Raw genomic sequence first — 12,699 nt, forward strand, 5'->3', positions numbered from 1 at the left:
TCTACTGTTAGATGTGTTTCTGTGATTGGGCAGCACTCACTGAACAATCCTGAGTGCGCTCAGCTACACCAACAACCCTTTAAGATAACCAGTCAAGCTCGTAATGTAAAACAAAAACAGAATTACCTGGAAAAACTCAGCAGGTCTGGCAGCATCGGCGGAGAAGAAAAGAGTTGACGTTTCGAGTCCTCATGACCCTTCGACAGAACTTGCGTTCGAGTCCAAGAAAGAGTTGAAATATAAGCTGGTTTAAGGTGTGTGTGTGGGGGGGCGGAGAGATAGAGAGACAAAGAGGTGGAGCGGGGGGGCGGGGGTGTGGTTGTAGGGACAAACAAGCAGTGATAGAAGCAGCTCATCAAAAGATGTCAACGACAATAGTACAATAGAACACATAGGTGTTAAAATTAAAGTTGGTGATATTATCTAAACGAATGTGCTAATTAAGAATGGATGGTAGGGCACTCAAGGTATAGCTCTAGTGGGGTTTTTTTTTTATTTATATAATGGAAATAGGTGGGAAAAGGAAAATCTTTATAATTTATTGGGAAAAAAAAAAGGGAAGGGGGAAACAGAAAGGGGGTGGGGATGGGGGAGGGAGCTTACGACCTAAAGTTGTTGAATTCAATATTCAGTCCGGAAGGCTGTAAAGTCCCTAGTCGGAAGATGAGGTGTTGTTCCTCCAGTTTGCGTTGGGCTTCACTGGAACAATGCAGCAAGCCAAGGACAGACATGTGGGCAAGAGAGCAGGGTGGAGTGTTGAAATGGCAAGCGACAGGGAGGTTTGGGTCATTCTTGCGGACAGACCGCAGGTGTTCTGCAAAGCGGTCGCCCAGTTTACGTTTGGTCTCTCCAATGTAGAGGAGACCACATTGGGAGCAACGAATGCAGTAGACTAAGTCGGGGGAAATGCAAGTGAAATGCTGCTTCACTTGAAAGGAGTGTTTGGATCCTTGGACGGTGAGGAGAGAGGAAGTGAAGGGGCAGGTGTTGCATCTTTTGCGTGGGCATGGGGTGGTGCCATAGGAGGGGGTTGAGGAGTAGGGGGTGATGGAGGAGTGGACCAGGGCGTCCCGGAGGGAGCGATCCCTACGGAATGCCGATAAGGGGGGTGAAGGGAAGATGTGTTTGGTGGTGGCATCATGCTGGAGTTGGCGGAAATGGCGGAGGATGATCCTTTGAATGCGGAGGCTGGTGGGGTGATAAGTGAGGACAAGGGGGACCCTATCATGTTTCTGGGAGGGAGGAGAAGGCGTGAGGGCGGATGCGCGGGAGATGGGCCGGACACGGTTGAGGGCCCTGTCAACGACCGTGGGTGGAAAACCTCGGTTAAGGAAGAAGGAGGACATGTCAGAGGAACTGTTTTTGAATGTAGCATCATCGGAACAGATGCGACGGAGGCGAAGGAACTGAGAGAATGGGATGGAGTCCTTACAGGAAGCGGGGTGTGAGGAGCTGTAGTCGAGATAGCTGTGGGAGTCGGTGGGTTTGTAATGGATATTGGTGGACAGTCTATCACCAGAGATTGAGACAGAGAGGTCAAGGAAGGGAAGGGAAGTGTCAGAGATGGACCACGTGAAAATGATGGAGGGGTGGAGATTGGAAGCAAAATTAATAAATTTTTCCAAGTCCTGACGAGAGCATGAAGCGGCACCGAAGTAATCATCGATGTACCGGAGAAAGAGTTGTGGAAGGGGGCCGGAGTAGGACTGCAACAAGGAATGTTCCACATACCCCATAAAGAGACAGGCATAGCTGGGGCCCATGCAGGTACCCATAGCCACACCTTTTATTTGGAGGAAGTGAGAGGAGTTGAAGGAGAAGTTGTTCAGTGTGAGAACAAGTTCAGCCAGACGGAGGAGAGTAGTGGTGGATGGGGATTGTTCGGGCCTCTGTTCGAGGAAGAAGCTAAGGGCCCTCAGACCATCCTGGTGGGGGATGGAGGTGTAGAGGGATTGGACGTCCATGGTGAAGAGGAAGCGGTTGGGGCCAGGGAACTGGAAATCGTTGATGTGACGTAAGGTGTCAGAGGAATCACGGATGTAGGTGGGAAGGGACTGGACAAGGGGAGAGAGAAGGGAGTCAAGATAACGAGAAATGAGTTCTGTGGGGCAGGAACAAGCTGAGACGATCGGTCTACCGGGGCAGTTCTGTTTGTGGATTTTGGGTAGGAGATAGAAGCGGGCCGTCCGAGGTTGGGAGACTATCAGGTTGGAAGCTGTGGGAGGGAGATCCCCAGAGGAGATGAGGTCAGTGACAGTCCTGGAAACAATGGCTTGATGTTCAGTGGTGGGGTCATGGTCCAGGGAGAGGTAGGAGGAAGTGTCTGCGAGTTGACGCTCAGCCTCCGCGAGGTAGAGGTCAGTGCGCCAGACAACAACAGCACCACCCTTGTCAGCGGGTTTGATGACAATGTCAGGGTTGGACCTGAGAGAATGGAGTGCAGTAAGTTCAGAGAGAGACAGGTTAGAATGGGTGAGAGGAGCAGAGAAATTGAGACGACTAATGTCGCGCCGACAGTTCTCAATGAAAAGATCAAGAGAAGGTAAGAATCCAGAGGGAGGGGTCCAGGTGGAGGGAGAATATTGGAGATGGGTAAAAGGATCCGTTGAACTGGGAGAGGACTCCTGCCCAAAGAAGTGAGCCCGGAGACGAAGACGGCGGAAGAAGAGTTCAGCATCATGCCGAGTCTGAAATTCATTGAGGTGAGGGCGTAAGGGTATCAAACTAAGTCCTTTGCTGAGCACTGAACGTTCAGCATCGGAGAGGGGAAGGTCAGGGGGTATAGTGAATACACGGCTGGGGTTGGGATTGGAAGAAAGGGTGGGGACGGAGGAACAGGCAGGGGTGGAGGGTCCTAGATGGGTGTTGGTGTCAATGAGTTGTTGCAGCTTGCGTTCCTTAACACTTGAGAGAAAGAGAAAAAGTTTCTTGTTGAGGCGTCGGATGAGCCGAAGGATAAAATGAAACTGGGGGCACGCGCAGCTTTGAAAAAGGGTACGGCGGTGCTGCTGGAGGGAGAGGTCGAGTGTGTTCATATGGCGGCGCATGGCACTGAGTGTGGATTTCAGAATGTGACGGGAACAGCAGTCCGAGAAACGTTTTATGTCCCGGAGATACCTGTAATCCTGGGTGGGTTCGAAACATGAGGGGTGGAATTTCAGTTGAAATCCACGTGGGGTAAGTCGGAGACGGAGACAGTCACTGAGAAAGGAGATATGGCTGTGAAAGCGGGTTTTAGTAAACACCTTGTCAAACACTAGGAGGGAAATGGAAAGCAAGGAAGGTGAGCAAGACAACAGAGAGATACGGAAATCTTGTCGCAGAGAGGAACAGAACTTCTTCAAGGAGGTAGGCATTTCTTGAAGAGCAGTGGCAGTCAATTAAACACAGAGATAAAAACAAAAAAACTGCGGATGCTGAAAATCCAAAACAAAAACAGAATTACCTGGAAAAACTCAGCAGGTCTGGCAGCATCGGCGGAGAAGAAAAGAGTTGACGTTTCGAGTCCTCATGACCCTTCGACAGAACTTGCGTTCGAGTCCAAGAAAGAGTTGAAATATAAGCTGGTTTAAGGTGTGTGTGTGGGGGGGCGGAGAGATAGAGAGACAAAGAGGTGGAGCGGGGGGGGCGGGGGTGTGGTTGTAGGGACAAACAAGCAGTGATAGAAGCAGCTCATCAAAAGATGTCAACGACAATAGTACAATAGAACACATAGGTGTTAAAATTAAAGTTGGTGATATTATCTAAACGAATGTGCTAATTAAGAATGGATGGTAGGGCACTCAAGGTATAGCTCTAGTGGGGTTTTTTTTTTATTTATATAATGGAAATAGGTGGGAAAAGGAAAATCTTTATAATTTACAACCACACCCCCGCCCCCCCGCTCCACCTCTTTGTCTCTCTATCTCTCCGCCCCCCCACACACACACCTTAAACCAGCTTATATTTCAACTCTTTCTTGGACTTGAACGCAAGTTCTGTCGAAGGGTCATGAGGACTCGAAACGTCAACTCTTTTCTTCTCTGCCGATGCTGCCAGACCTGCTGAGTTTTTCCAGGTAATTCTGTTTTTGTTTTGGATTTTCAGCATCCGCAGTTTTTTTGTTTTTATCTCTGTGTTTAATTGACTGCCACTGCTCTTCAAGAAATGCCTACCTCCTTGAAGAAGTTCTGTTCCTCTCTGCTGACAAGGGTGGTGCTGTTGTTGTCTGGCGCACTGACCTCTACCTCGCGGAGGCTGAGCGTCAACTCGCAGACACTTCCTCCTACCTCTCCCTGGACCATGACCCCACCACTGAACATCAAGCCATTGTTTCCAGGACTGTCACTGACCTCATCTCCTCTGGGGATCTCCCTCCCACAGCTTCCAACCTGATAGTCTCCCAACCTCGGACGGCCCGCTTCTATCTCCTACCCAAAATCCACAAACAGAACTGCCCCGGTAGACCGATCGTCTCAGCTTGTTCCTGCCCCACAGAACTCATTTCTCGTTATCTTGACTCCCTTCTCTCTCCCCTTGTCCAGTCCCTTCCCACCTACATCCGTGATTCCTCTGACACCTTACGTCACATCAACGATTTCCAGTTCCCTGGCCCCAACCGCTTCCTCTTCACCATGGACGTCCAATCCCTCTACACCTCCATCCCCCACCAGGATGGTCTGAGGGCCCTTAGCTTCTTCCTCGAACAGAGGCCCGAACAATCCCCATCCACCACTACTCTCCTCCGTCTGGCTGAACTTGTTCTCACACTGAACAACTTCTCCTTCAACTCCTCTCACTTCCTCCAAATAAAAGGTGTGGCTATGGGTACCTGCATGGGCCCCAGCTATGCCTGTCTCTTTATGGGGTATGTGGAACATTCCTTGTTGCAGTCCTACTCCGGCCCCCTTCCACAACTCTTTCTCCGGTACATCGATGATTACTTCGGTGCCGCTTCATGCTCTCGTCAGGACTTGGAAAAATTTATTAATTTTGCTTCCAATCTCCACCCCTCCATCATTTTCACGTGGTCCATCTCTGACACTTCCCTTCCCTTCCTTGACCTCTCTGTCTCAATCTCTGGTGATAGACTGTCCACCAATATCCATTACAAACCCACCGACTCCCACAGCTATCTCGACTACAGCTCCTCACACCCCGCTTCCTGTAAGGACTCCATCCCATTCTCTCAGTTCCTTCGCCTCCGTCGCATCTGTTCCGATGATGCTACATTCAAAAACAGTTCCTCTGACATGTCCTCCTTCTTCCTTAACCGAGGTTTTCCACCCACGGTCGTTGACAGGGCCCTCAACCGTGTCCGGCCCAACTCCCGCGCATCCGCCCTCACGCCTTCTCCTCCCTCCCAGAAACATGATAGGGTCCCCCTTGTCCTCACTTATCACCCCACCAGCCTCCGCATTCAAAGGATCATCCTCCGCCATTTCCGCCAACTCCAGCATGATGCCACCACCAAACACATCTTCCCTTCACCCCCCTTATCGGCATTCCGTAGGGATCGCTCCCTCCGGGACACCCTGGTCCACTCCTCCATCACCCCCTACTCCTCAACCCCCTCCTATGGCACCACCCCATGCCCACGCAAAAGATGCAACACCTGCCCCTTCACTTCCTCTCTCCTCACCGTCCAAGGATCCAAACACTCCTTTCAAGTGAAGCAGCATTTCACTTGCATTTCCCTCGACTTAGTCTACTGCATTCGTTGCTCCCAATGTGGTCTCCTCTACATTGGAGAGACCAAACGTAAACTGGGCGACCGCTTTGCAGAACACCTGCGGTCTGTCCGCAAGAATGACCCAAACCTCCCTGTCGCTTGCCATTTCAACACTCCACCCTGCTCTCTTGCCCACATGTCTGTCCTTGGCTTGCTGCATTGTTCCAGTGAAGCCCAACGCAAACTGGAGGAACAACACCTCATCTTCCGACTAGGGACTTTACAGCCTTCCGGACTGAATATTGAATTCAACAACTTTAGGTCGTAAGCTCCCTCCCCCATCCCCACCCCCTTTCTGTTTCCCCCTTCCCTTTTTTTTTCCCAATAAATTATAAAGATTTTCCTTTTCCCACCTATTTCCATTATATAAATAAAAAAAAAACCCCACTAGAGCTATACCTTGAGTGCCCTACCATCCATTCTTAATTAGCACATTCGTTTAGATAATATCACCAACTTTAATTTTAACACCTATGTGTTCTATTGTACTATTGTCGTTGACATCTTTTGATGAGCTGCTTCTATCACTGCTTGTTTGTCCCTACAACCACACCCCCGCCCCCCCCGCTCCACCTCTTTGTCTCTCTATCTCTCCGCCCCCCCACACACACACCTTAAACCAGCTTATATTTCAACTCTTTCTTGGACTCGAACGCAAGTTCTGTCGAAGGGTCATGAGGACTCGAAACGTCAACTCTTTTCTTCTCCGCCGATGCTGCCAGACCTGCTGAGTTTTTCCAGGTAATTCTGTTTTTGTTTTGGATTTTCAGCATCCGCAGTTTTTTTATTTTTTAAGCTCGTAATGTAGATCATTTACGCTCGCTAGAAGTGACGTACACTCATACGCAGAGACCAGTTCTCTGCAAACAAAAAGAATACGTTCAAGCCTTGCCTCTTTTCTTTTGAATTAGCCAGGAGCTTGGGAAGCCTATCGTTCTCTACTGTTTTCTCCATGGCAACACCTCTGCCAATCAGCACCCTTTTCTCCTGTAGTCTAAATTGTTATGATATTTGAAATTTGGTTTTCTTGTGTTTGTCCTGATGAGTGCAAGAGGAAATGCTTCAGCAACCTATCTCTTTTTTTTCAGCAATGTTCAAGTTTTGTACTACCAAGCAACTGTTAGTATTCAAAGAGTTGCACCTTGACATAGTTGTCTGAGAAGATCTGGACTTTAAAGATGTATTCTGTGTTGAAGTAATTATGCTGTTAGTATATTTTACCAGACATTTGTGTTAATACAGTCCTTTTGTACATTTTTGGGATTATCAACAATCAACATGTACTTATGATAAGTAGATGCATGCAGAGCAGTGAGCTACGCTTGTTATCCAATGAGTGGATAAATCATGAATGAGCATGTCAAGTGAGTTGTATTTAGAACAAGCACAAAACACCAAGCTATTCATTGTGTACCCTCATTGTATCATAACAATGAACATCCATGCACCTAATTTTCACTTCTTTAAAGATGTGCTGTGTTGCTGGTTCTAGAGTCAGAGTTCATTATTCTGAATGTTTGTTTCTTTCCTCTCATCAGGCTGATTTATTATCAGTAATATTTATAATACATGCAGTGTCTACCCAAAAAAAAGTTACTAATTCAGGGTAAAGCTGACTAAATTACTACCCTTTAAAGGAATGGGGGGTTGGGGGAGGGACAGGAATTTTGCAATATCAGAAGATTGAGACCATGTAAATCAGGGTGGGGAAAAGTCCCGTTTCACAATCCAGCTCTAAAAATTGTTTTTGGGAGGTATTGGGAAATGTAGAGTCACAAGGGAAAGTGACTTATCTCTGGAGCAGAACGCTAGCCACCTTATGTAGTACGTCATAGTGGGTGAGTGGCAAGATGTGGAGGGAAAGCTGCACTTATGTTATTTCCAGCATTGTACATCAAAAGGCCCCAATTAGCTCAAACAAACTGCAGGAAAAATGGATTACTAATCAGCACGATTATTTTGACACAGGAACTGTGCTTGCTATCAACAATGTTCTAAGTGTGTTACTATTTCTTCACCCTCTCCAGTGGAACCTGGTTTGCAAGTCTGCATGGAAAGTTCATATTGCCAAGTTTTCATTACTGGTTGGATTGATTATTGGTTATTTGGTAACAGGAAGCTTAGCAGATTGGTAAGTTCAACATTTTTCTATTTTTCTTTTTGCACATGCTTGTGGCTGAATGTCAATTATATTTGGGCAATTCCACATTTAAGAGTGGGGTAAGAGGGCGTTTTCCTCATTTAAATGGGGTCTTGTACCCGAGTAAGATTTATTTTCCCTCATGTAGGTGGTTGCATACACTTCTTGATAGATAAAAACCTGAGGCTTGTGTATTCAGTGAGCAAATGTCCAAATATTTGGGGAAGACCCAACTGGAGATTGATCCAGTTTCTGTCTGTGGGTGAAGCTGCCTTAAAACTAAACGTTAGTGTTGGGTTTTATTTGACTATTTATAAAATAGAAGAGCGTCTTGATATTGCTGTTGAAAGCCTGTTTTCTAATGATCTAATTCCCATTTAATTCTTTAGGATTGGCCGACAGCTGGTGCTGGTGCTCTCGGTCATATTCATATTGGTCTTTGGATTGACAGTGGCGCTTTCAGTGAATGTGACAATGTTCAGCACATTAAGGTTTTTTGAGGGATTCTGCCTGGCAGGAATATTTCTCACACTCTATGTAACACGTGAGTAGCATTTAATAAAGCAGCTCTGTTAGACGTGCAAAATTCTTGGCAGCCTCATTCCGACGCCTTCGGTGTAAATACTTACCCACTCCTTATTCTCTCTTCCCATCCTGCCCCCGATGTAACTGACCGTAATGTTAAATTGATTTGCTATTTTAACCTGAAGATCGCATGGCAGAGCTGTGATGGCTTCTCTCGCCAGGCCAGAGCTGCTGGAAGCAGATGCCAGGGCCAGAAGAGGTCCAGCAGGCTACATTTTCAATTTTTTTTTACTTTCCTTGTGGGCCAGGAAGAGACTCCTCTGACCATTTGTCGCTCCTCGTGCACTTATCTTATGGCAGCCTCTTGCCAACTAATTTTAACAGCAGCGGTTTAGTTTGGGAAGTTGGCAAATGGCGTGTTAATGAGACCTGGCTGTTAAAATGGGTGGAGCCTCGCTGCCTACATTCCTGGACTTGCAGGTGGCTCACCTTTTGAGATGTTCCTGCCCACGAGTTGAAATGAAGCCTCTTGTTGACCTTCAGGAAACTAACCTCCTGTTGTTACGTTCCTTCTTTTATCATATGCCTGAATTTTTCTAACACCTTATCAAACACTTTCTTAAAATCCATATAGACCACATCTGGATTCACTTTGCAATTCTTCTGTCCATCTGATTGGTCACTTCAACACAGGAAAAACTCCACTAAATTTGACTTACCTTTTAACAAATGAATTCTGGCTGTCTTTGATTTAACCCACACATCTCTAAATGCTTACAAGTTTGATCTTAAGCGATGAACAATGAGTTTTCTCACAAATGATGTTAGGGCAATAGGTCTGTAGTTACTTAATTATCTTTCTCTCCCTCAAATGCATGCCACGTTTTCTGCTCAGCAGCCCCACAGCACAATTTGCACCTTTAAGGAATATTGAAAAATTGTGGCTACAACTTCCAGTTCCTCTTTGACTTCTTTTAAGACCTTAAGGTGCATGCTATCAGACTCCAGTGACTAATTCACAGCCACTCCAGAACAATTTTCCACGTCCTCGTCAAGTACAGTGTTGTCCAGGAGAAATTACTCACTCGCTCTAGCAACACAGTTTCAGCCACATACCACTCATTTCAATAGAAGACGCTTTGTGTGCACTCACACAATATAAGTAAATATACTTTGTGTGTATATTTACTTAACAAATGTGTTTTCCCCATTCACTAACCATTGAATAAAGGACAATTTGCACACCCTGCTTTTCATTTTACCAATTTGTCTACAAATCAACAAAGGTTAAAGTGCGCAAACCTTCTGACTGAGTACTGAGATAACCTCAGACAATATGTTTTACTGGTTTATTTTATTTACCAATCATAATTGCAATTTATTACACCGGATTCCCAATTAGCTAAGTGTGTGTATCCTATTGCTCAATGTTGAGCTCATATACACGCATCCTTACACCCACTATTATTTGTAAAAATGTAAGCAAAATATTTATTTAACATTTCCCCCATTTCCTCCTTTCATTCCTGAGATATTCTAAACTTTCTTTAACTATTATTTTGCTATTTATTTACTTATCAAAACATTGTCATTTTCTTTAATGTAATCTATATTTTTTGAAACCTCTTCTAAATCTCCCTTTTCACCTCCCTACTACACTTTCTATGTTCCTCATCTTTTGGGATTGTTAGCTCAGAGGTTATTATTTGGGCACTTTTTAAGTTTCAGTTTTGCCATAATCCCTCATGGTTCAACGGCGTGTGAAAAGATCAAATTGGCACTGTTTGAAGCAGAGCCAGGAGTTGTGGTATCCTAGCCAACATTCCTCTCTCTCTCTCTCTCTCTCTTTCTCTCTCAACCAGCATAACCAAAAATACTTGTCTTTCACCTTGTGCATGTTTGTGGGATCTTGTGCAAATTGACTGCCTCGCTTGCCAGCGTAACAATGACTGCACATCGAAAATTAATTCCTTGGATGTGAAGATGCCTAGCTTTATGCTGAGAGATGTGATTATTTGTGGAATAAATTCAAGTTCCCTAATGTACAGAACATGCATACAATAGGCTGGATTTTGCACTCAAAATGCAGCACTTGGCCTGTCCACCACCCCTGACCTGTCTCAGATTTTATGGGGGTCAGTGGAGACGTCGGGCCTTTAGGCCGATTGAAGCCCTTACAGGCCATTTTCTGGCCACTTAAGGGTCTCCATTCTACCATCACTACCATTAGCCTATCTGTGGAATTCTTTACTGCAGAGGGCTGTAGAGGCTGGGTTGTTAAGTATATTCAAGGCTGGGATAGACAGATTTTTAATCAGGAAGGGAATCAAGGGTTATGGGGAAAAGGCAGGGAAGTGGAGGATTATCAGATCAGCCATGATCTCATTGAATGGTGGAACAGACTCGATGGGCCGAATGGCCTACTTCTGCTCTCTCGTCTTATGGTCTCATTTTTCTGCAGTGGGGAAGACCCACGTTAAGAGGATAGTCCGGCAGCTTTAGCTGCTTAGGGTGGGGGAGGACCACTTTTTTTTTGGGGGACTCCCTGTGCCCTTCAGAGTCAACCTCCTCCCCAAGGTCATCATACCCCGCCCCCCATCCCCTCAACCAATGCCCAACCCTTCCCCCAGCCCATCAAACACAGTCCCCCACACCTATCACCCCTCTTGTCGGGGCCTACCAGCTTGGCCCTGGTGATACCCTGGACTTGCCTGGGATTCCAGCTCCATTGAAGCAAGCTTCCCTCTGGGACTCCCCGTTGTCCCAGCTGTGGGCACCACTTGAACCTGGTGCTGCTGGGGCTGCAGAGCTGCTGACCATCTGGTTGGTCGCAGCTCTCTAAGGCAGGACTCCCTCCCAACTTCGGGGTGGAAGTCTCACCTTAAGCCAGTTGAGCTGCTCCCAGTGTTACTGCTGGCTGCATTGCAGCCATTATTGTGTGTGGGCTCACCCTTGGCTTTTTAAGCTGTTTTGGGGGAGTGAGGGATCACAATTCCATGTATATCTTTTAAACTGCTCTAGTACGAAACTTAAACCTGTTGTTAGTGGGAGCAGTCACTTTTCTTAAAAGGCAAACAAATTTGTTAACAAAAATGGTTACTGGTTTATACAATGTTAAACATGAAGTATAATGTGTACATAAATACAACCAGGCATTGGTACAGCTAGACCTCGAGTTGAATATAATATCCATGTACTTTATTTATCAGTAATTCCTGCTCATTAACAGTGGCCATGTCACCGGTCCAAGTCCAGTATCACAGTGAGTAGGGGAATGGTTTACTTTATGCGACCTGATTCCTGCCAGTTTGGGTTAGGGGAAAGGCCTAATCTTAAAAGAACTAGATGTAGAGTCAAGCCTTGTAGTGCAGGGCAGGGCCAAGTCTGCAAAGAGCAAGATAGGAGGCAAAATAAACCCGGTAGTGGTGCCTCCAGCCTTGCTTTTCGAAACACTGAAGGCTGTAGGAAGATGGAAGTATTGAAGGAAATAAGGAGTTCCACAGTTTAAAGGTTTGAAAGACTGCCTATTTCCACCTCTGTAACCTCACCCGAGGCTGCTCCTGTTTCAGCTCATCTGCTGAAACCCTCGTTGGTGTGTCTGTTCCCTCTGGACTCGGCCATTTAAAAGACTGAATTAGAACATTTGGCTTTATCATGGGTGTATATTCTTCTTTCCTGTATAATGGACCTTTCACTCTACAATATTTTAGAATGACTTTGTTTTTTTAGAAAGCTATCACTGTCTCCCAACATAAAGTGGCTCTTCCATTACCAGTGGAAATTGCTTTGGGCCTGACATTCCACAGGGATTGCCACCAGCCTGCTGCCTTGACCAGCAAAAACTCCAGACTATTCTGAATTTGGGATTCTCTGGGGTCCCCACCAAAGCTTTGACAGAAGGTTAGTGTTAGTCCCACAAAATGTGAGGGCCCTTTAACTGGCTGCTGCTACATGGTGGAATGGAAAACTATGCAACCGTGCAAATCAGTCAAGCGTGTCCTAAAATTAGGTAAAATGTGGTTCGACTAGAGAACTAAGATATAATTGTTCGTATTTACTGTATCGTGAATTCTCAAGTACTTTTCCAGCAAAGCATTGTCACCTTCTGCTCGTGTGAAGCATGTGACTTGCTTTGTAGCTGTGATGTTACTGGAGGTGAAAGATTTTTCAGATATCATCAGAAAATTGCCTATAACATAAACAGGAATGGTGTTGTTTTTTACTGTAAAAATTTGGGGATACCTGAGTGAATGTGGACTAGGGCTGATGACCTGTATCCACACTTGCAGCAGCACTTGAGGTCAGGGCACTGTGCAGCTGCTGT

At 46.1% G+C, this 12,699-nt stretch overlaps 1 protein-coding gene across 2 annotated transcripts in view; it reads left to right on the top strand.

Annotated features, from left to right (window-relative positions):
* LOC121276371 (solute carrier family 22 member 23-like) overlaps positions 1–12,699 on the top strand; it is a 103,351-nt gene that overhangs the window by 14,660 nt on the left and 75,992 nt on the right. For both annotated transcript variants that reach the window (XM_041184700.1, XM_041184699.1), the window contains exons 2-3: positions 7,738–7,841; positions 8,240–8,394. In XM_041184700.1, the coding sequence (XP_041040634.1) occupies positions 7,738–7,841; positions 8,240–8,394 (259 nt within the window). The remainder of the gene's footprint in view (positions 1–7,737; positions 7,842–8,239; positions 8,395–12,699) is intronic.

This window comes from Carcharodon carcharias, chromosome 3 (genome assembly GCF_017639515.1).
Source record: "Carcharodon carcharias isolate sCarCar2 chromosome 3, sCarCar2.pri, whole genome shotgun sequence".
Classification (NCBI taxonomy): domain Eukaryota; kingdom Metazoa; phylum Chordata; class Chondrichthyes; order Lamniformes; family Lamnidae; genus Carcharodon; species Carcharodon carcharias.